This window comes from Ovis aries, chromosome 23 (assembly GCF_016772045.2).
Source record: "Ovis aries strain OAR_USU_Benz2616 breed Rambouillet chromosome 23, ARS-UI_Ramb_v3.0, whole genome shotgun sequence".
NCBI lineage: Eukaryota > Metazoa > Chordata > Mammalia > Artiodactyla > Bovidae > Ovis > Ovis aries.
The window spans coordinates 44,042,122-44,064,757 of NC_056076.1; the positions used below are offsets into that span (position 1 = coordinate 44,042,122).

The window sequence follows — 22,636 nt, forward strand, 5'->3', positions numbered from 1 at the left end:
TTCTCTGTGACAGGTAGTACTGTGGTCCCTATATAACTGGTGGAATGATGAAACCTTACTGAATTTAAGTATCTTGTTCAAGGTTATATAAATAGTACATATGGAGCTGGGATTAGGACTCAGTGATGTGGATTTTCAATCACTGTCACCTCTCCTAACAGTGGTTTTCTATCTGTAAAAGGAAATTCTTGCCACTTCTAGACATATTCTATGAACTTATTTGATCAGTGTTTTAGCTTTGTTAGTATTGGGACAATTTTCAGTGATCCCAGCACTCCTGGGTTGGATATCATCAAAAAGGCAGGAGGAAGGGAGCCCAAGAGGAGTTTTAGCACTCTTCAGCAAGTGCTACAAGACATCCTGGATAAGACTATGACATCATAGTCTTATCCAACAAATTCCAGACTGCTAAAACCTGCAGCAAACAGTAAAGGATTAAATAGGGACAGATAAAATGAAGACTTTTAACAGATTTAAAGCTCATGGGATTTGTTACCTCAGATATCGTATAGCTTCTACTAATATAAAACTTTCTTAAGGAATTAAATTAGGTACATTTATTAATATCCCAATGGAAGCAAGAGACACTGTTCTGGAGTCTACTTAATTTCTGTAGGTCCTCCTGCTCTCTGCCCTCCTTATTTTCAGAGTTCTGGGGAACTTGGTCAAAGTCTGACCTGAGACATTAGGGGATGTGAAGAAAGATGTACTTTTAGTGCATGACAAGAAAGATATACTTTTTTTTTTTTTAAAGATGTACTTTTACTGAATGAGAATATACATGTATTTAGAGTCTCTTAACATACTATCAGAACTTTTAATTATAGTACAAACTGTACTTATATGGATAAAGAAGCATACATGTAGATTTGCAAAGAGGAATAACTGGATTAGTTTCTCAGCAATACTTTGCAAATAATAGATCTTAAATATACATGTCAGTAAAATAAATAACCGTTGTTTGCTGTTTCTTTAATGATCATGTTGTAATGTCAGTGCGATATTGTCACCCTGATTGTGAGAATTGCTAGCTACAAACTGTTGCATGTAGCAATATGGATCTGCACAAAATAGGTTTTAAAAATCACTAAATATACATAGAGGAGTAGCCAACTAAATAGCCCACGTAGAATTTCTTTTCCTTTATTTTAAAAAGAATATTTATGGGATGCACATACCTGTTGTTGTTGTTGTTGCACCATGCAGCTTGCATGATCTTAATTCCCAGACCAGGGGTTGAACCTGGGCCCCAGCAGTAAAAGTACCGAGTCCTAACCCCTGGACTGACAGGGAATTCCCTGGAAAGCATATGCCTTGAGTTTTTATTTTTTGGTACTGTTCTCATTTCTCATAAAATTCACTAAAGGTCATTCACGAAATATAAATTAAATTATACCTTTACGGTAATTTCATATAAAAATATAAATCAAAATAAATCTTTTCTAAAACAACATATTTTAGCTTTGTAAATATGTCCATGGTTGCTATAATACAAAGATAGCCCAATTATTAAAAATTTATTAATCTGATATACCACATTAATAAAGGAGGAAAAAATGATCATCTGAAAAAGCATTAAATAAAATCCAACATTGATCAACAATAAAAATACTGTTAGGAAAGTAGGCAGGAAAAGGAAATTTTTAATTTGATAAAAGTTAATTTTCAAAAAGTAAGCATATTGGTGAAATTTTTAAAGCTTATCTGTTAAAGTGAAGAAAAGTATAAGGAATTCCTCAGTCTTTGCTTCTTTTGTTCTGGATGTTCTCTCAAGAGAAATAAGAGGAAAAAGGGGTATTGTCATTTATTTGGTGAGGGGGAAGGACCAAAGAAGCATTTCTGGAGGATGGAGGTGTGGAAGACACTGGGTTTCGCCTTCAAGTGAATTATTGACCTTTTGGATACCTACCCCAGCAGCCTCCCCTTTAACTCTGTTTCCCTTCTGCTTCTTAAGCATCTGCCCTCCCTACACCGAATACTCTACCCATCACCCGACCAGCAGTCCTATTTGTGGCTGACTTCTCCTCTCAGCAGCTCAGGGAAACTCTGGGGGCCAAGAAGTGCCTCTTCCCAAGACACCGTCCCTCTTGCTGGCTCCTGAGCCGCTCAGCTCTGTGTACCTGCAGATCTGGCCTCTTTGTCTCTTCCGTTGATCATCCCTGTAAATTAATCTGTGACTCAGCAAAGATTTAGGGTCAGAATTTGCTTCTTCTTTAAGCTTTGTCTTTAAAAACAGACAAACCTACAATTTGTGTTTCTTTTATCCTGCCAGGGATTCCACTTGTCAGTATCTGGCATCTTTCCTGTGGCTCTAGTAGGAGGAAATTCTTCAGTGATGCTAAAGAATTCATCTGGGGAATTGTCTGCCTTAGATTCATCTGGGGAATGAGGTTAAATGTTTTTCACCAGTCTCTGGCTTGAGTCTCAGTAACAGCTCTGTCTTGAAATGTTGTTTTGGTCTTGGTTTCCCTCATAGTCCAAAAACCTGGTGAACACACACATTCTCTACTTAAAATGCATTTTGGGACATGTCGACTTTTTTCGTTTACTTCTATGTTTGGACAGGTATGGCTTCTTATGTGGTGCAGTGCTAAAGAATCTGCCTGCCAATACAGGAGACACAAGAAATGCAGGTTCTATCCCTGGGTTGGGAAGATCCCCTGGAGGAGGAAATGGCAACCCCTTCCAGTATTCTTGCCTGGGAAATCCCACAGACAGAGGAGCCTGGCGGGCTGCAGTCCATGGGGTCTCAAAGAGCTGGAAACGACTGAGTGACTGAGCACACACATGCTGGACAGATTCACAAGGGTTGGGTATACCTTCTTCATTTTCCCACAGTTTTCCTCTGGCCTTTATTTATTCCTACATAGGGACCAAATGGGTTAAATATTTATTTTCTCCTTTGAAATGTATGCTTCTAAAGCATAAAGAGTTTTAACCAGGGAAATACTTTAAGGCCACTGGGATGCTGAGTTAGCCAAGAAGACTAATGGAGAAGCTTCCTTTATTATTGGAAACTCAAAGCTGGTTATTTGACTAGAAGATGCATCCTGCCTGCTTGTAGAAAGACTGGAGATGGTGCACAGCAAAGCAGGTGGGCAGAAAGGAGAGCAGGTGGCAGGCAGGGGCTCTGTGTGGCAGTGCAGCCGCAGGAACTTATTGGCACCTTTGGCTTACAAAAACCCTGTAGTCCATACCCTGAGTGCTTGTCCTAGCACTTAGGAGAGGCCACCCCGTGATAGGCTAGCTAGTTATCTATAGAAGAACAAACTGTTCCTTAGCTCAGAGTTCTCACATGTGTGTTGCTGTATGTGCTTTGTACTCTGGCCTTTTCGGTAATTATTTTGCCTCTCTAAGCTATAGAAGTTGTACCCTATAGCAAGGCTGTTCACATGGAATTGAGCCATTACAACAAGAGTTAGTGGAATTATCCTCATGTGCTCTAGGGAAGGGGAGGACAGTTGGAGTCCTGGTGTTGTTGGTCTGTCACGCTACTCTGTCCCCGACAGTATATCCCTGTAGCTCGTAAAATCAGGGACCAATCATTCTACTGGTACCAATTGCAGATAACCATCTTTTTGAATGCCACCCTGAGCTCTGGGCTCCGAAAGGCATATATGAAGGGGTCGATGACGGCATTACACATGATCAACACACCATTCACCTGGAAGAGGGACATGTAGCAGGCACAGTAGGGGTCAGCCGGGCAGAATGTCATCAAGAGGACATGAAGGACAAAGGGTGCCCAGCAGAAAATGAAGACCCCGAGCAGGACAGTCAGTGTGATGGCCCCTCTCATGTTGGCTTTGGGAAGGGAGGAGGTCCTCCTGGCGTGGGAGCGGGCCAGTAGGAACATGTGCACGTAGAGGCACAGGATGAAGGCCAGCATCAGGGGGAACAACGCTGTGAAGGCGATCACCGTGGGGACGTGATGGGAGAAGGTCACAATGGTGATGCCACTGCCTGTGCAGCCTGCCCAGAGGACCGTCAGGACGACGAGGGCGCGGTGCGGGGTCACGATGCGGTGGTACTGCAGAGCGTGGAAGATTGTGATGTAGCGGTCAGCGGCGATCACAGACAGGCTGCAGATGGAGCCAAGGAGGGAGAGGATGAACAGGGAGTCCACCACGTCATCTGCTGTGCTTTCAAAACTGCCTCGAGGCTCGAGGTAACCCATGTTTCTGAACATGATCAGAACATTTTCCAAAATCTTGTACAGGCTGCCCAGCATATCGGAAATAGCCAAGCTGCAGATGAAAAAGTACATGGGCGACTGAAGACTCTTATTCTTGGCCACAGCCAGAAGGACCATCAGGTTCTCCAAAACTCCGACAATGGATACTGTGAAAAATATCTCTTCTGGCAAAATCACAGCAGGACAGTCCGAGTTATTTCTTGCTGTACTGTTGATGTTTTCATACAGATTGAGAATGTGTCTCATCTTTCCTGTGTGCAGTTAAGACAGAAATGTTACCGGAACTTGACAGGAAACTTGATTAATTTGTAGTTCTTGCTGAAGATCTGAGGTAAGAAAAAGCATATGTAGGAATATTAGTTACAAAATAGATCACAAAATAAAAACAAGCCATGATACCTTTGAGGAAGCTCTGTGGCCTCTGCAAAATACAATGGTGGAATATTTAAATAAAATAATTTATCGTACCCTCATCTTTTAAAAAATCCTTCCTAAATATATATTTTTAAAATTGAAGTATAGTCGATTTAAAATGTGCCAGTTTCAGATGTACAGCAAAATGATTCAGTTATGCATGTGTGTGTATACATGTATTTTTTTTCAGATTCTTGAATATGGTTCCCTGTGCTATACAGTAGATCTTTATTGTTTATTTTATGAATAGTAACATATAGCTGTTAATCCCAAACTCCTTTTATCCTTTCCTTTCTTTCCTCTTTGGTCACTATAAGTTTGTTTTCTATGTCTCTGAGCCTGTTTCCATTTTGTAAATAAGTTCACTTGTTTCATTTTTTTTTTTCTAGATTCCACATAGAAGTGATATATTTCTTTCTCTTTCTAACTTAGTTCACTTAGTATGACAGTCTCTATGTCCATCCATGTTGCTGCAAATGACATTATTTCATTCTTTTTAATGGCTGCATAATATTCTTTCTGTATATGTGTGTGTGTGTGTGTGTGTGTGTGTGTAACACATCTTTTGTACCCATTCATCTGTCGATGGACACTTAGGTTGCTTCCATGTCTTAGCTGTTGTAGATAGTTCTGCTATGAGGATTAGGGTGCATATTTCTTTTTAAATGAGAGTCTTCATCTTTTCCAGATATATGCCCAGGAGTGAGACTGCTGGATCATATAGCAACTCTATTTTTAGTTTTTTAAGGAACCCCCAATTCCCACCAACAGTGTAGCAAATGATTGTGGCTGTAACAATAGTTACATGGGGTAACTGGCAGATGCTGTTTGCAAAAGAAAAGGGAACATGGGCAACTATAAAATGAGGATTTTTAATACTGATTATTGTCTTTGGCCAGAAAATGTAAAGGTCTAATTTTCATATTTTTGCAGTTCTCTGAGAGAAAGGAGAAGGCTTTTTTATTTGTGAAATTCCTGTTATGTGCCAACCAGTACTATGCCATGTGCAATGCGTGGCATCTCATTTTAATCCTCTTGTCAACAATACAAGGTAGTCCTGTTGCCTCTAATTTGCATCTAAGGAATTGGGGTGGAAAGGCCAAGATACTGAGAGTTAGGATTTAAATCAAGGTCTCTTTGGCTCCAAAGATGAATATCTGCTAAATTAAATCATTTATCTTAGTGTTTCTGTAAGTATTCATCTGATAAAGAAATTTTATCGGCTTTAGTAGAAATGAAAATAAAATAAGTTAAAAACCTGTGTATCTGACCAAGTCAGATATAACTGACCAAGTTGTTTTCCCAACTCTCTCTAGAAGACTATATTAAAGAAGTTCAGAGGACAGTGTGGCCCCACAATCCCCTCCTTTAGTTGAGGAGGGCGGCAGATGGCACGAGGCCTTGAGTAAAAGGGCTGCAGGCGTCCTGGAGAGTCAGCAGCCCGCATTGTACTCTCTGTGCTTTGGGGTTGTAGTATGGCTTCTGGGGAGAATGGCTAGGGAGGAGGGTAAGGGCTTATTTTTCTGTTGAGTGAATGAGTAGTTTGTACCATATGGCTTTTCCAGTTGATGGAGTTTTAGAATCCAGTCTTTCGAAAGAGCCAGAGAGGAACTGAGGTCTGTGTTCCCAAATGGCCCCCTCCTCTTGAGATTTTAGCAGTGGCTTTCCAAAAGTCACCTCATTAACATAACAAGAGACAACTTGGTTGTTCTCCCCACTTAGAGAGTTCCAGAGATCTTGTGAACTCTGTGCCAGACAAGAGGAGGCAGACCGCATATGTGTCTTCTTATAAATCACAATGCCACAGTGCCACAGGGCTCCTGCCTGCATCCCAGCTCAGTGAAGCCCTCTCTCCCTGTTTTCACTAGATGCATGTAACATTTTGATTTCATTTTTGAATAGGTATTACTGTCATATATATTTATATATGTGTATTTGTGTGTATGTGTAGATACACGGAAATAGTAAAGAGCCTCCCTCCCATCCCTTCATCTTGTGTGCCCCATTACTACTCCTCAAAGTAGTAGCCAGTCTTCTTCTGGAGTTTCTTTATGCCCAAAAAACACTAGGAGTGTGTACATCTTCTCCCAGTTGTTAGTTAGGGTGAAAGGGAGAGACAGCAAGAGCAGCAAGGCAGTCATCAGGCTGTGAGGCAGGTCCGACTCCTGGGGCAAAGAAGAGGAAGCAAGGGGCACTGGGTAGGCAAAGTCTCTCACCACAGCACAGCTCTGGAAAGTTTTGAGCTGGTCAGTGGAAAGTCCTTGAGTCAGCGGCCAATGAGAGGGGTCCTAGCTCCTGCAGAAGTAGACTGAGCCCCGTCATGGACTGGGGGCAGCTGGGAGGAAAGATGCTGGGGACCCAGACTCGGAGCACTGGGTTGCAGGGAGAAAGCCAATTCTGGCTCCATGTTGGAAACTCTTTCTTTGACTTGCTTTTCATTGCTTTTATTATAATCATACTCAGGCCTGGAGGACCCTGCCCCTCTGCTGGACTGTAAACTAAAGTGCCTTTGTTCATTTTGTGGAGAGATAGTTTGTCCCTGCCCACCTGTGAAAAGAAGAGATTAACACATCCTTTCCAAAGACTGGCTATTCCCTTGGAGATGTTTTGCCAGACTGAAGACCCTTTCACTTTACTTCCCCATGGCATCTCCTTCTCTATTCTGCCTGTTGACTTTAGTTCCTCACTGCTTCTGATGTATAAAAGAACCTGACATCCAGACCCCAGTAAGATGCTTATTTTGAGGTACTAGCCTGCCACCTTCTCAGTCTGCCAGCTCTCCGATTAAATCTCTCCCTTACCTCAACCCCTCGTCTTTCAAATGCATTGGTCTATGGTGTGGCAAGCAGAGTGAGCTTGATCTCAGTAACACTGGGCACCAGTCAGCCCATTTCTGGCCAGCAGGATACCCCCTGCCCTGTGTGTTCAGTGGTCGGTGTATTATACCTAGTGTTTTGTACCTTATTTCATCTTGGACACTTTGCACAAAGCAGATGGATCACTTTCTCATTCTTTCTGCTCCTCATTTTTCCATTTTCAAAAAAGCTACTACAAGGTATTCCATTGGGTGGATATGTCCTGAGTTATTTCATCTGTGTATTGATAGTCACGTGGGTTGTTTCAAACATTTTGCTGTATAAAGAATGCTGTAATGAATAATCATGTAAGATTTCATGTGCCTAATGAAGTGGATAAGTTCACAGAAAAGGAAATGTTGAGTGAAAGTGTATATGCATGTGAAAGTGTATATACATCAGTATATGCAAAGATAATGTCAAACTGCCTTCCTGGAGGGTTGTACCAGTTTACATCCTCACCAGCGGTGCGCTGCCCCACGTAGCCTCCTTAATGAAGGAGGCTTATCGCCAATGGAACAGCTGGTAGGTTTTGGCCTACATACTTACACATGTGCTGTTGCCTCCCTCTGTGTGACTCTGATCTCAGCTTGGCCAGGCTCCCTACCGTTCCTGTGCTCTCAGGACGCTTGGGCCTTCTGGTTTTAGCTTCCTACTTATGTCCCGGTGCCCGCAAACACACCAGACCTCCCTTCCCTTGATAATGTGGCTGAGAGAGACACCCACCATTTCCTCCTTGGGTACAGTTCAGTTCAGTCGCTCAGTCCTGTCTGACTCATTGTGACCCTATGGACTGCAACACGCCAGGCCTCCCTGTCCATCACCAGCTCCCAGAGCTTGCTCAAACTCATGTCCATTGAGTTGGTGATGACACCCAACCATCTCATCCTCTGTCGTCCCCTTCTCCTGCCTTCAATTTTTCCCAGCATCAGGGTCTTTTCCAGTGAGTCAGTTCTTTGCATCAGGTGGCCAAAGTATTGGAGTTTCAGCTTCAACATCAGTCCTTCCAATGAAAACCCAGGACTGATCTCCTTTAGGATGGACTGGTTGGATCTCCTTGCAGTCCAAGGGACTCTCAAGAGTCTTCTCCAACACCACAGTTCAAAACAGTCCATTCTTCTTGGGTACAAATTGTCCTAATTTGTATTTCTATTTCTTGGTCTTAAATTCAATAAGAAGAAAAAGAGTAGAAAAACTGAGTAGTAAGACAAGCTAAAGATGACCCAGTAAAAAAAGAAGAGATGAAAAATTGGAAACAACAGCAAAATCTTAAAAACCAACATGTAGGCTAGGATTTACATAAATTACAAGTAGCCAAAATGAGGGTGTGGTGTGGGAATGGGGCAGGGCGGAGGAGGCAGGTTGGTCTGGGAGCTTCCGTCTCCCCAGGGGAAGGCTCAGCAACCTTCCCTTTGGCCTGCACCCAGCTCTGCTGAGCACTGGCAGCTCCTGGCAGAAGTCCGTGTGGCAGTCAGGAGGAGTATGTGTAACCAATCAGCTATCTGCCATGGCAGTTCCCCAGTCCCCTTGAGGAGCTGAGTGCCTGCCTGTTCATACCTTCAGTCTCAGAAGTTTGACTTGAATAGGGCAGAGCACTTTGAAGGACTTCTTATAAAATTGAACAAGTGAACAAATTGAAAAGATCTGCTTCTTGTGAGGGACTTTGTAAGTGATGGAACTGTGCAGTCTGTGTGGCTGGGATTCCTCTTCCCGGTGTCTCCCCCTGTATACCCACATCCACCACAGGCCCTGAGCTGGTGCTTTTAAGACACAAGGACTGTTAATTGCTGTGGACTGGTTTGTGAAGGCTTTGCCTGCTTTCTTATTTGCAACCTTCTGGAATTAATGTATTTGTATGATTGACAGATGGCTTGAAGGATGCATGTTGGGCTGTGGTGTGTGGCGTGGTGAGGAGTCTGAAGAGTGCTGAGATTGATACTAAAATCAGAGAAGATTTCTCTCCCACTGTGCCATTGCTTCTTGTAGAATCACCTGAAGCACAGAGAACTTTCGATTTGAAATTGCTGGCTCTAGAGCAACAGACAGGTTCCACTTTGGGAAAGGAGTACATCAAGGCTGTATATTGTCACCTTGCTTATTTAACTTTTTGCAGAGTACATCATGCGAAATGCTGGGTTGGATGTAGCACAAGCTGGGATCAAGATTGCAGGGAGATATAGCAATAGCCTGAGATATACAGATGACACTACTCTTATGGCAGAAAGTGGAGATTAACCAAAGACCCTGTTGATGAAAGTGAAAGAGGAGAGTGCAAAAGCTGGCTTAAAATTCAACACTCAAAAAATGAAGATCATGGCATCTGGTCTCACCACTTCATGGCAAATATATGAGGAAACAATGGAAATTGTGAGACTTTATTTTCTTGGCTCCAAAATCACTGCAGATGGTGACTGCAGCTATGAAATTAAAAGGCAAGTGGCCTGCTCCTTGGAAGAAAAGCTATGACCAACCTAGTGAAGTGAAAGTGAAGTCGCTCAGTCGTGCCCGACTCTTTGCAACCCCATGGATAGTTGCCTGCACCAAGCTCTTCCGTCCATGGGATTTTCAAGGCAAGAAGTACTGGAGTGGGTTGCCATTTCCTTCTCCAGGGAATCTTCCCAACCCAGGGATCGAACCCAGGTCTCTCTCATTGTAGACAGATGCTTTACCGTCTGAGTGACATTATTTTGCCAACAAAGGTCTGTCTAGTCAAAGCTATGGTTTTTCCAGTAGTCACGTATGGATGTGAGAATTGGACTATAAAGAAAGCTGAGTACCAAAGAATTGACACTTTTGAACTGTGGTATTGAAGAAGACTGTTGAGAATCCCTTGGACTGCAAGGAGATCCAACCAGTCAATCCTAAAAGGAAATCAGTCCTGAATAATCAATGGAAGGACTGATGCTGAAGCTGAAGCTCTAATACTTTGGCCACCTGTTGTGAAGAGCTGACTCATTAGAAAAGACCCTGATGCTGGGAAAGATTGAAGGCAGGAGGAGAAGGGGATGACAGAGGATGAGATGGTTGGATGGCATCACTGACACAATGGACATGAGATTGAGCAAGCTCTGGGAGTTGGTGATGGAAAGGGAAGCCTGGTGTGCTGCAGTCCATGGGGTTGTAAAGAGTCGGACATGAACTGAACTGAACTGAACTGAACTCTGGAGCCTGATCAATATTTACAGGGAGCAGCAGAACTGAGTTGCTGAGGCAGAAGGGCCTTGGAGACACCTAAGCTTGTTAGGTGTGCTGCCGAGAATGTTTTCACTGAGGGTTTTTTTTTGTTTTCCCCATCAATTGGTAAAAATGGTCTTTGTATTATTTATCATAGCTTTTGCTTCCTCTTTCCCCTTTGAGGTAGCAATATCACCTAGTCTCAACTGTCACTTGGCTGTCCTTACCATTTTTATTTACTTTGGAGTTTGATAATAAACATGCTGTCTCACTGGCCAGGGAAAACTCAATTAAATTACTAACAAAGTAGGATATTTTGAGTTTTATATGCACAACTAAATGAGTATTTATTTTTTTCTCAAATTATATAATACAATGCAAATAAAGATTAAAAGACACAGTCACTGAAGTGGAAAGGCTGAGCCTGTAGGATATTTAAGTCTGCTGCCTTGTTTAACTATATTCCACAGAAGTGGTACACTTTTCTGGTGAGAGAGCTGGATATATTCATAAGAGTACAGTTGAGGATGCTCACTTAGAAGGATTGCCTAGAAAGTGTTAAATCTGATTGTGACCAGGTGCTTGACCTCTGGAGGAGTTCAGGGTTTCAGTGATGATATATCTTTGTGTTTTTGCTCATCTATCTTTCTCTTTAAAACAATTTCTAATGTTCTTTGAAAATTTCTAATATTCTTGGAAGGGAAATCTGAGAAATAGTGGTCTGTGCGTGTGTGGGTGGGTGGCAGGGGGGGAGAAATGATATATTAAGATCAGACTAAGGTTTGATTTTAATTAGAGACAAGTGACCTCCTTGGTTCTACTGTAGAGTCCTATATCTGGTTTATCCTAAAAATATAAACATTTTGTGAAAGTTAATTTTGTTTTAGTCTAAGAGAAATAATCATCAAAGTCAAGAAAAAGCATCAAAGATATAGATGTCCTTAAACCTTATCCTGTTCAGTTCCAACACATGCACAGGGGAACAAGACGACTTAGTTCAGAGTTCTTGCATTAGGTTTGGGTCATACATGACATTATGTGCAAATACCCCAACCCAGAGCCATCACGCAGTGTGGGCTCCATCAAGGAGTTCTCATTGTCTACAGGATAAAATCCCATTACTACGTCACTTGACATTTCAGGCTATCTATACTCTGTTCCAGGCTAATGTTTTCTTGCCATATTCCCCAGTGTTCTATGTAGAATCCGCATTCCAGCCAGCCCAGGTTTCTTATTGTCTCCAGGAAGTTTAGCACATTTTGCCTTCTACATTTTTACTACTGTTTTCCTGCTAGAATTCCCCAATCTCTACTCTGTCTAAATCCTGCTTTTGTTTTAGCCCCAAGTCAAGACCAAACATCTTGAGTGTCTCCATGCCCTTGACCCATATGACCGCTGTGCTTTCGTGTCCTGAAGCGTGTTTTGTTCTTGCATTTGGCGTGTGGTACCCTCTGCCCGTGTGAAAGGTCAGCTTCTGGTGTTTGTGTTGTCTCTTGAGCAGCAGGTAACCCCTTGGGGGGCTGGCAGATTCTCCCTCCTCCTCTCTGATCCACTCTAGTGACTCACTGAGATGTCCAGGAACTATTTTTGATGTGTTAGAATGTGAATGTCATCAATCGAATAATCAACAGTTTGTATTTCTAGAAAGATATGTTTGGGAGAGATATATAAAACGTGTAAGGAACAAGAGTAAGTGGTTTTATTTTTTCATTGGCAGATAAAATTTCAGTTAGAATTTGTGGGAAAATGAGCATTTCTGCTAAAGATTAATTTCTTGGTGTCTTTTTATTTGAAGTAGTGCCTGTAAAATGAGCAGCCTTGCTCTCCACTTAGAAAGGGCAAGGGATCCGCTTCCCTGGAGTCCAGGAACATGACTTTATCTGCAGGAGCATGTGAAGGGCCAGAGTTCTCCTGGGCAGTAAAAGCAGGAAATAATGAGACCTTTAGTGCAGGACAGAAAGGAAGAGGCTTTTTCTTAGAAGGCGAAATTGAGTAGCCTTTGTCAGTAGAAAGGAGTTGAAATCAGACCTCTTATTTGAATGTCAGGAAGGAAGAATTGCCTAACCTTTGAGAATATCTGCTCTTGGTAAGGGAAAGAGACTGTGGACAGTCCTCTTGGAAGAGAGGAGTGAACATCAAATCCAGTTTTGTCCTAGAACTCCAAGGTGGCTAGTACCCTGGGGTGGCTGTGATGGGGTTAAAAGTGCTGAGGACCACAGGTCATGGTCTGGCAGTCCCTTGAGGCAGACTCTGCCCTGGTTGTGTCAGGAGCTATGCCCATCTGGGCCAGCTTCCCTGCGAACAGTGGAGCAGTTCCCAATGTCGGCACCAGGTGGCAGTGAGGAGTCCAGACAGCACTAGATGGACGCATGCCAGACTCCTGGCTCAGTTCTGGAGTCCGTAAACCCTGGGATTACAGAACATCCAGGGTAGGAGACAGCCCAGAGGAAGACACTGGCCTTTTCCCCCTACATAGCAGGTTTATGCTTGAACATATAATCCGAATATTGAGACATGTGACTGTTTCTACCATTACTTGTTGCGCAACCCATACTGGTTATATGAAGTTCATTTTAAGACATGGCTTCTATGAGATATTCAGGATAAAAAGCACTGATCATTCTAATGAGTAAAACTTAGGAAATACACCCTGATCAAAAAGTGTAAGCCCCTCCCCCCAAAACAAACACACAAAAATAGAAAAAGACAAAAAAAAGTGTAAGCCCATTGTTATCATTGTAATTTCAGATCCTGTGGTTTCCATTTGGTGCAAATCAAAAGGTGAGTTGAGAAAGGCTTTTCCTGGAAGCAGGTCAGTCCGTTTTCACTTGAGTACTTGGTATTCCTTTTCATACAGTAGAAGATACTGATATTGGGTTGGGGTGAAAGTTGGAGGGGGAAAAGAAATGGTTAAAGCAAACAGTTTTCTATTAACATTAGAACCTAACTGACTAATGACACTTGAGACAAGTGAAAAGATGAAAAAAATAGAAATGAAGGTGTTTGGGGAGGGAGGTGGGAGGGGGGTTCAGGATGGGGGACATATGTAAACCCATGGCTGATTCATGTCAATGTATGGCAAAAACCACTACAGCATTTTAAAGTAATTAGCCTCCAATTAAAATAAATAAATTAATAAAAAAAAGAAATGAAGGTGTTGTGAAAGATCATAATCACAGCTGATTTATTTGTTTCAATAAATATAAATTGTTCAAAATCTAGGTACTGACCCTTAATTAGAAAGTGTGTTATCACTAAAAAGTCTAAGGATCCTAGTCACACACCCTAACCCAATAGAAGGTGACTGATAGAGTTCCACTATGCTACTCTGCCTTTAGGATCTGCCAACCTGACCAATCTGACTCAGTGGCTCTGAACATATTGTCAATGATAGGAACAAAGATATACATACAATGATGCTCACAGTATATACAAATTTTTCAGTGGAAAACTGAAAAACCATGTAAATACCTGGTGACCTTATAAGTAATTATAAACCAAGTATAACCATATAAATAATGGGTTAAATAAATTCTGCAGGCCCATAAAGTAGACCCCTCTTCTATGGTTAAAATCATGGTTCAGTGGTGCAGAGTATATATATATATATATACACATATACACACACACACACACACACACACACACACACACACACACACACACACAGATGCAAAAGCATCGAAAAATCCCTGGAAAATGTTTCAGATTTTATTTGGGTGATGGAGCTTGGACATTCTTAAAAAAAAAATAGCCTTTTATTTTAGAACAATTTTATATTCATGGAAAAGTTACAAAGATAGTATAGAGAGTTCCCATACACAGCACACTCATTTTCCCATGTGAGGCCCCACATCAGACTTCCCAACCTGGAGATCCAGCAAAGGGACTGGGAATCCCCAGGGAATCTGACTCTGAAGGCCAGTGGGATTTGATTATGGAATGTCCACAGGATTGGGGGAAACAGAGACTCTTGGAGGACAGACACAAAACTTTGTGTGCACCACAACCAAGGGGAAGGAGCTGTGAGCTCAGTGGACCCTGAGCCAGGCTGCCTGTGAGTGTATGAGGATCTTCTGTGGAATGTGTGCCCACGGTGGCCTGCTGTGAGGACAGGGGCACTGGCAACAGCAGTCCTGGGAGGCGTGTGTTGGCAGAAGTCCTCCTGGAGGTCACCAGTAGCCCTACCGTAGAGCTCTTAGACTCCAGGACTGGGTTGCCACAGGCCAAACAACTAATAGGGCAGCAGCCCAGCCCCACCCATCAGCAGACAATTGGATTAAAAATTTACCCACCAGAGCAAGACCCAGTTTCCTCCACAGCCAGTCCCTCCCATTAGGGAGCTTGCACAAGCCTCTTATCCGCGTCCTTCAGAGGGCAGACCGAAGAAGCAAGAACTACCATCCCACAGCCTCCAGAGCCAAAAATCACAATCACAGAAAAACTAACCAAAATGATCACATGGATCACAGCCTTGTATAACTCAGTGAAGCTATGAGCCATGCCACGCAGGGCCACCCAAGATGGGCTGGTCATCCATGGATACATGGATATTTATTTTATATTTTAGGTTATAATCTAGTATTATTTTACTTATATTGTTGCTTATATCATCCCAACTTCTTGCAGTTGGCACATGTCCTTGGAACATGCCCTCACCACTGTGATCTTTTGAACAATTATTTATCTTTTGCACTGCACAGTGTTCCTAGCTCACTTTTGTTATTTTGTGCCATCGTCATGAAATCAGCCATTGTTCTGAGAGGATCACTGACTCCTTTTATTGGAGAATGGTGTTAAAAACCAAGATCTGAGGGGTAAAGTGTGTGTTGTTTCTGGCATGCTGCTGCTCCTAAGCCCTTTGCACTAACAGAGCAAGCAGACGTGTGTGTGTACACTACCTATATGTGCACACAGCTCTGCAAATACCTCTCTCTCTATCCATATCTATATGAAGATAAGCATGAGCTCACCCTGAAGTTTCCAGCTCCAATCTGTGGTCATGTGGCTCCATCTGGCCTCCTCTCCTTACTTATATGTAACCTCCTGTTCCAACAGGGAAGAACCAGCTCCTGCCATGTGCAGGGCATCTTTTAATTGTTGGGTCCAGGTACACACTTGCAGGTGTACCACAGAAACACTTGCAGTGGTTTTCAGGATCAATAGCCCACATCCCTGTGGTGAACTGTGTCATCTAGAGAGCAGATAGTCTGTATTTTACCGTTTTCGCTCATTTTCCAGGTCACTTACATGAGCACCTTCCCCTCACCCTATGCATTGAGATTTTTTCATGTATTTATGATGGTACAATCAGATTCTTTGCTTAGACTGCATCCTGAGACTGTCTAACCTCCAAAATGATTTAAAAATTTTTTTGAAAACATAAGATTCACAATTTATGCCATAAATTTCTATAGGTTTTGACAAATGCATGGTGTCGTATATTCACTATCATAGTATCTTACAGAATAGTTTCACTATTCTGTGGTACAAAAATCCTCTTGTACTACATCTATTCACAGCCCTCAGTTCCTCTCCAAACTACTGGTAACATCTTATCTATTTCCTGTCTTGTTTTCCTTTTCCTAGAACATCATATAATCAGAATCATACAGCAGCTGGCCTTTTCAGACTGGCTATGCCACTTAGTAATATGCATTTAAGTTTCACCCCTGTCTTTTTTAGGCTTGATAGTTGAAAGATAGTTCAAGGACTTCTTGGTTGTTTCCAGATTTTGGCAATTATAAATGAAGCTGCTATAAATATCCACGTGCAGGTATTTGGGATGAACGTGAGTTTTCAACTCATTTGGGTAAATACCAAGGAGCCCAATTGTTGGATCATATGGAAAGAGTCTGTTTAGTTTTGTATCAAACCACCACAGTGTCTTCCAAAGTGGCTGTACCATTTTGCATTCCCACCAGTGAGGAATGAGATGCTCCACAGCTTCACCACCTTTGGTGGTGTCAGCATTTTGGATTTCAGCCATTTTAATAAGTGTGTGACCTCATTGTCATTTTAGTTTTCATTTCTCTAATGATAAATGGTGATGAGTATTCTTTTCTATGTTTGTTTACCATATGTAGATCTCCATTGGTGAGACATCTGTTCTTACCTTTTGTTCATTTTAAAATTCTTTGATTTCTCACTGCTGAGGAAAAATAGTCATTTCCAATATGTGTTTTGCAAGTATTTCTCCCAGCACTGCCTGTTGGAAGATCTATCCTTTTCCCTTGAATTGCCCCCACACTTTTGTTGGAATAAGTTGGTTACATTTGTGTGGGTCTGTTTGTGGGCTCTCTATTTGCTTCAACTGATCTTTGTCTATTCTTTTGTCTTGATTTCTGTCGCCTTACAGCTTTACCTAAAGCTGCAAGGGATTTGTTGTCTACTGTGTGGAGCTCAAAACATGTGATTATCATTTTGAATTAATATTCTAACATATAAAAGAGCAAACTCCCCAGTACATCAGCACTTCCTTTAAATTTGTACTTTAAAAGCAGCTTGATTTCGCCCAGCTTCTCTTACAATTGTCTCTACGGTAAAGGTCAGAGAGAATGCAGGGTGAGAGAGGTTCTCCTTCAGTGCTTCAGTTAAGTATGAGGGCAAGTTCTACTCCTGTTCCCTGCTCCAGGACCCGTTTCATAGATAAGAAAACTGAAGTTCAGAGACAACCTTGCTCAAGGTCTTTGAGCCACTAGATCTTGCTCCAGGGCTCCAGCATTGCTGGCACATTGGCAAGTGCATGTGGAGCCACGAGTGTAAACTGTCTTCTGAATTTTAGTATCATTTTAACATCAGCCACACTTCTTGAGGTGACACGCACACCCTTTACACACCTTATCTCTCAGCTCCCAGGGCCCCAAGGGCCACCTGGCCCCACCCGCCAGAGCCTCCTGGAAACCCTGTCCCTGAGCGGCCTTACCTGTGCTCCCACCACCTGTCCTCACTTCCTGGCCTCAGACGCCACCCCCAGCACAGACCTGCCCATGTTTGTACAATGTGGCCTTTAAGTGTTTAGGTGGGAAACATGCCTGGAAAACTAGCAAGATGAAGGTAGATTGGCCTTTTTCTTTACACTGAGCTGCCTGGGATTGCCCAGAGTGGTGAGAGGGCGATGGTGCTGAAAGGGGACACCCCTAACCCTCACACCAATCCCCAAAACCCAGGACACTGAAAAAATCAGGGTGCTCCAAGAGTGTCCTGCCCCCTCTGCTGGGGGCCCCTTTCTCTATGTTCCCACAGAGAACAGCCCCAAGGGGGCTCTTCTTGAGGACTGAGTGTGACCTGCTGTCCCAGCCACAGTGGGCTAGTGGCCGCAGGCTGGCTCCTCGGTGTGAGCGGCCGTTTCCGGTCAGTGTGTGAACTGGTGAGGCTCCTGACCAGCCCTCTGCCCGTCCTGATCCTGCTCACAGCCCAGCTCTCAGTGTTACTTCGCATCACTCTTTCGGTTCCCCCCCCCCCTTGGCTTTGCATGTGTGCGTATGTGTGTACAGGAATATGTGTGTGTATACATGTGTGTGCATGTACGTGTGTGCATAAGTGTGTGTGTTTAGGAGGAGGATGAATAGTGGATTATCTCAAGGCAGTTTATGGAAATAAAAATAGGACAACTCGCTGTTTTTATAAAAAGCCTGGGCCGCCCTTTCTGGAGAATGCTTTTCCCCCGTGACAGAACCAACTGAGCAAAGAGTCTCAAGTCTGCAGTGGGTGCATGGCTCTCCAAGTGATTAGGGCTTTGGAGGAGAATGGGATCAGGAATGTGCTTTTACTCTCGTTTATCCTGCTGCTGCTGCTGCTGAGTCTCTTCAGTTGTGTCCGGCTCTGTGCTACCCCACAGATGGCAGCCCGCTAGGCTCCCCCATCCCTGGGATTCTCCAGGCAAGAATACCGGAGTGGGTTGCCATTTCCTTCTCCAGTGCATGAAAGTGAAAAGGGAAAGTGAAGTCGCGCAGTCGTGCCCGACTCTTAGCGACACCATGGACTGCAGCCTACCAGGCTCCTCCGTCCATGGGATTTTCCAGGCAAGAGAACTGGAGTGGGGAGCCATTGCCTTCTCCCTCGTTTCTCCTACACCCTATATTTTTGCCAAGGAAGGCAGAGGACCATTGAACTAACAGATAAGAAAGTCAGAGTGTTAATTGCCCCAGATCACAAAAATTCCACATGTGAATGTCGATGGCAGAGATGCTTAGGCACTAGTGCCAGAGTGAAAACAGAAAGTTAATCAGGTAAAAGGGTGACTCTCCAGGGGTAAAAGAAGCATGACTTTTCCCACTCATAACCCCATTAGGAAAACCTGCCTATTGTCCTTGACCAGAGCTAGATGATGATTTAAAACTATGACTTTAGAATAAATTCATCAGGAGGGAAATTGGGTTTAGTTTGATACACACATAGAAGATTTTGTTACAGTTTAATTAGAAAATAATGTACTCCACGTGAGGATGAAAGACCATAATTTGAAAGATGAACTGCTAGGAATTCTGAATATAATCTTTTCTCAAGGTTTTTCCCTAACTGCTCTATTTATGAGTCCAAAGCACTCAAAAACCTGAGAAATTAGTAAAAAATGTACTTACCTTCTGCTCTGAAGCAGGAACTTTCTGGCCAAGATGACTGAGACTAAATGAGATTTGAAAGAAAAGCAAGAGCAGGGCCTTGGGCTGGGAGGTGCGGAACAAATGTATCACTGGAGGGACAGTTGTTTGTTATCATAACCTTGGATAAATGTCATTCGAAAGGCACTGCATACTTCTGGTAATGTGAAGTTGGGAAAAATGGAAAGAAACGGTTAGATTAAGACACAGTTTCCATGGGCTCAGCTGGATAAGGGTGCTTCCAATGTTCACAACAAGGTTTATGGCAGACGGCAGCACTGTGACCTTGCTCATTTTTAACATCGTTTTGGGTTAGTTTTCAACCAAGGAATTCAGTAAGGTTGGATTTTGTGGAAATGGTTTTGGAAGAATTTGTTTTAAAATTTTCATTGAACTATTCAAGACATCTTGCACTTACCTCGTTAATCTCATTAAGAAGAGGGGAAGTAACCCATCATCCGAGTTTCACAAGATCGAACAGTGAGCCGGGCTGTGTGCCCAAGGCCCGCGGAGCATGGGCCGCCACAAGAAGAAAACCTCATGTGCTGCCAATTCTGTCATTAAGCTTCACAGAAGCCACAGTCCAGAGCCCCATTATTCTCAGCAAAACTGTTTAGTTTTAGATACAATGTTGTTGGCTTTCTGTTTGCCAGTGCCTCCAAGGAAGGACTACTGTTGCTCCCAGGCGCTGTGGACCTGAGTGTTTAAAGGCAGTGTGGATGGGGCCAAGTCTGGGTGGACCTGGGGCTTTGGGGCTGAGTCCAAATTAGTGGCCGTTTCTGAAGATATCAGCTCTGGCTTCGAGCTGAACAGTGTTCCCACATGGGTGGTCTGGGGAAGACTGAGGACAGAGGACCAAGTTTGATTTCCCAGCTGGGAAACATTTTTATAAACTGCCTTTCCTCTTCTGTCCCTGAGGCGAAGCATGTTCTCCTGAGTGCTGCCAGTGCCAGGGTCACTCCAGTCCAGTCTAGGCATGTTTGTGGACAGTCGTGGGCCCCACGACAGACCCTGGGGCCCATGGGAGCCTGTTCTGAGGGCCTCTTTCCTGCCAGAGCCACACAGTTGAACAGTATGTAAAAGCAGGGCAGCATGTCCAAAATCACCTAAGAAAGAAGAGACACCTGTCCTCTACCCTCAGACCTGCAGTTTCACAGAAAGATCTCATGAGCTAGTTGGGAAAGCTGGGGGCCTGCTGGCTGTCTCCCCAACCTTCTCTTCTGCAAGGAGCCCTCCACTCTCCCGCCCCTCATGCTCCTCTCCTGAACTCTTCCGGCATTCCCACATCCGTCCCAGATTCCGGAGCTTCCCTTAGACAGGGAAACACTCAGGGTCTTGAAACGGAATCTCTGTCAAATGGACTGAGTGAGAAGAGCTGAGTGAAAGGACCGTTTACAGCGTGTGTAGTAAACCATGGGGAAGCATGGGATGTGACAGGCACGCCTGCTGCAGCCCCAGGTCTGAGGGCTGAGCAGAGGGCGGGGTGACCCCCCCCCAAGAGGGTGACTCCACGAGAGGAGCTGGGAGCGCACCAGTCCTCCACCTTCCTCCCTGATCTGCTCCATGGGGACCGAGCAGGGTGGTTTGCAGAGGGGTCAGATGTGTGCCCTCGGCCAGATGGGCTGGCCTCCCAGCACTGCCCCTGCATCTCAGCCCGGTCCAGGGGCTCACATGTCTTTTTCGGTGCCACTTGCACTCAGCGTGTCTACCTCTCTCACTTTCATCACACAGCTGGAGGCGGTTCTGTAGCAAGAATGCACTGCAGTCCTGTAGCTTAACATCACAGAGGTCGCCTGGGAGGTCTACAGCTGGGGCCAGGGCGCTTTCTGCTCCTGAAGGACGTTTGGGGAGTGTTCGTGCTTGAGTCACACAGCCTCCCAGGGTGCTCCCTTTGCACGTGTCTGAAATGCTTCTCTTAGCACTACCTGTATTTGCCCGGGAGGAACAATTCCTACCAGAAAGCACAGCCTACCTGTACTATTCTTTACACTGAAGAACAATACGGTTCCCCAAACTTAAGGACACAGGGAACTGCTGGGGAAAGCCTGGCTCTGGCATGGGCATCTATTAGTTGCTTTCAGTTTTGGCTTTTACCCTGAAAAGAAAAATGTAGGTATTTGGCTTTGCTTAATCCCATGGACAGAGGAGGCTGGTGGGCTGCAGTCCATGGGCTTGCGAAGAGTCAAATACAACTGAGTGACTTCACTTTCACTTTTCACTTTCATGCATTGGAGAAAATGGCAACCCACTCCAGTGTTCTTGCCTGGAGAATCCCGGGGACAGGGGAGCCTGGTGGGCTGCCCTCTATGGGGTTGCACAGAGTCGGGCATGACTGAAGTGACTTAGCAGCAGCAGCAGAGCAAGTCCATATGCTCAGCACCAGTCACTATGGCTTTTAATAAAAAACCTCTCGCAGAGCCCGGACCTCAGAGCTGGAAGGGGACCCAGAGGCCCTTTAGTTTAGAAACGTTGATTTGCAGATAAGGAAACCAAGGCCAGGGGGAGGTGAAATGCTCTTCCAGAGTCCTTCGGTTAGGCCGGCTGTCTTTCATACCTAACACGTGTTTGATCAGAGGCCCAAATGTAAAATAGTAAATAATATCAACTACTAGAAGTAAATGATACAGCTATCATTCTGCAATACTGTTTGGAAGTCTGGCTCCTTCCAGACCTAGTTCCCACTGGGGTTTCGTAACCCATGTTCCCAGGGCTGCTGCCAGCCTCCGAGGGCTCCGAGCTGCTGCCCCTGGCATCTCACCTTTGCCTCAGCCTGTCTGTCAGGCTTGAGCCAAACTCTCCCGCTCTGCCAGGAGCAGAGGGCGTACAGAGAGGCCTCATCCCACCAGTGCAAGGCTCCTGTGGCAGGAAACAAAGCTTGGGAAGAGGAGAATGGAAGCAGGAAAGCTCAGTTCATCAGCCAAACTGCACTGTTTACTCACTCATTTGTTGAGAGCCTCCTATACATACCTGGCAATGTTGCCCGAGCTGGCAGTTCGCCATGAACACACACTGTGGCCCCCGTCGTGGAGTTTCTGCTCCAGGCTGGTCGTCTTTACCCGGAAGACTCTGCTGACTCTACCCCCTGCCTGACACCACTTGGGGTGGGAGTGGCCTTCGGGGTATGCTCCTTTATGTTACACTCTTTGCAGCTGGACCCGTGGCCTCCTACATTTCTTTTATTCTTGGTGAGTCAGAGAAAAATAGACCATCTCCTTGGACAACTAATAAAAATCTGCCTAAGAAAACCCCTCTTTGCTTGGTTCTGTCAAGCATGACCTGGAAATGTGTCCAGGATGCGGAGATCTGGCCACCTGAGTCTCCCAGTCCCTTTAGCTGGTCCTGAAGCTTTAAGAACCTCAGCTGCAGAGCTGCTTAATCCCACCTGTCTCCTCTATGTG

General features: G+C 44.2%; 1 protein-coding gene across 2 annotated transcripts; it reads right to left on the reverse strand.

Moving 5' to 3' along the window:
• Positions 1-797: 797 nt before the first annotated feature.
• Positions 798-19,273, reverse strand: MC2R (melanocortin 2 receptor). 2 transcript variants are annotated; one of them, XM_060405189.1, is made up of 2 exons: positions 19,221-19,265; positions 798-4,521 (listed from the first exon to the last, which is right to left on the reverse strand). In XM_060405189.1, the coding sequence occupies exon 2, from the start codon at positions 4,439-4,441 to the stop codon at positions 3,548-3,550; it is 894 nt and encodes a 297-aa protein (XP_060261172.1). In that variant the 5' UTR covers positions 4,442-4,521; positions 19,221-19,265; the 3' UTR covers positions 798-3,547.
• Positions 19,274-22,636: the final 3,363 nt, after the last annotated feature.

What these genes read in the sequence shown, in the direction of transcription:
- MC2R (XM_060405189.1), bottom strand. Translation starts at nt 4,441, where the DNA reads ATGAGACACATTCTCAATCTGTATGAAAACATCAACAGTACAGCAAGA.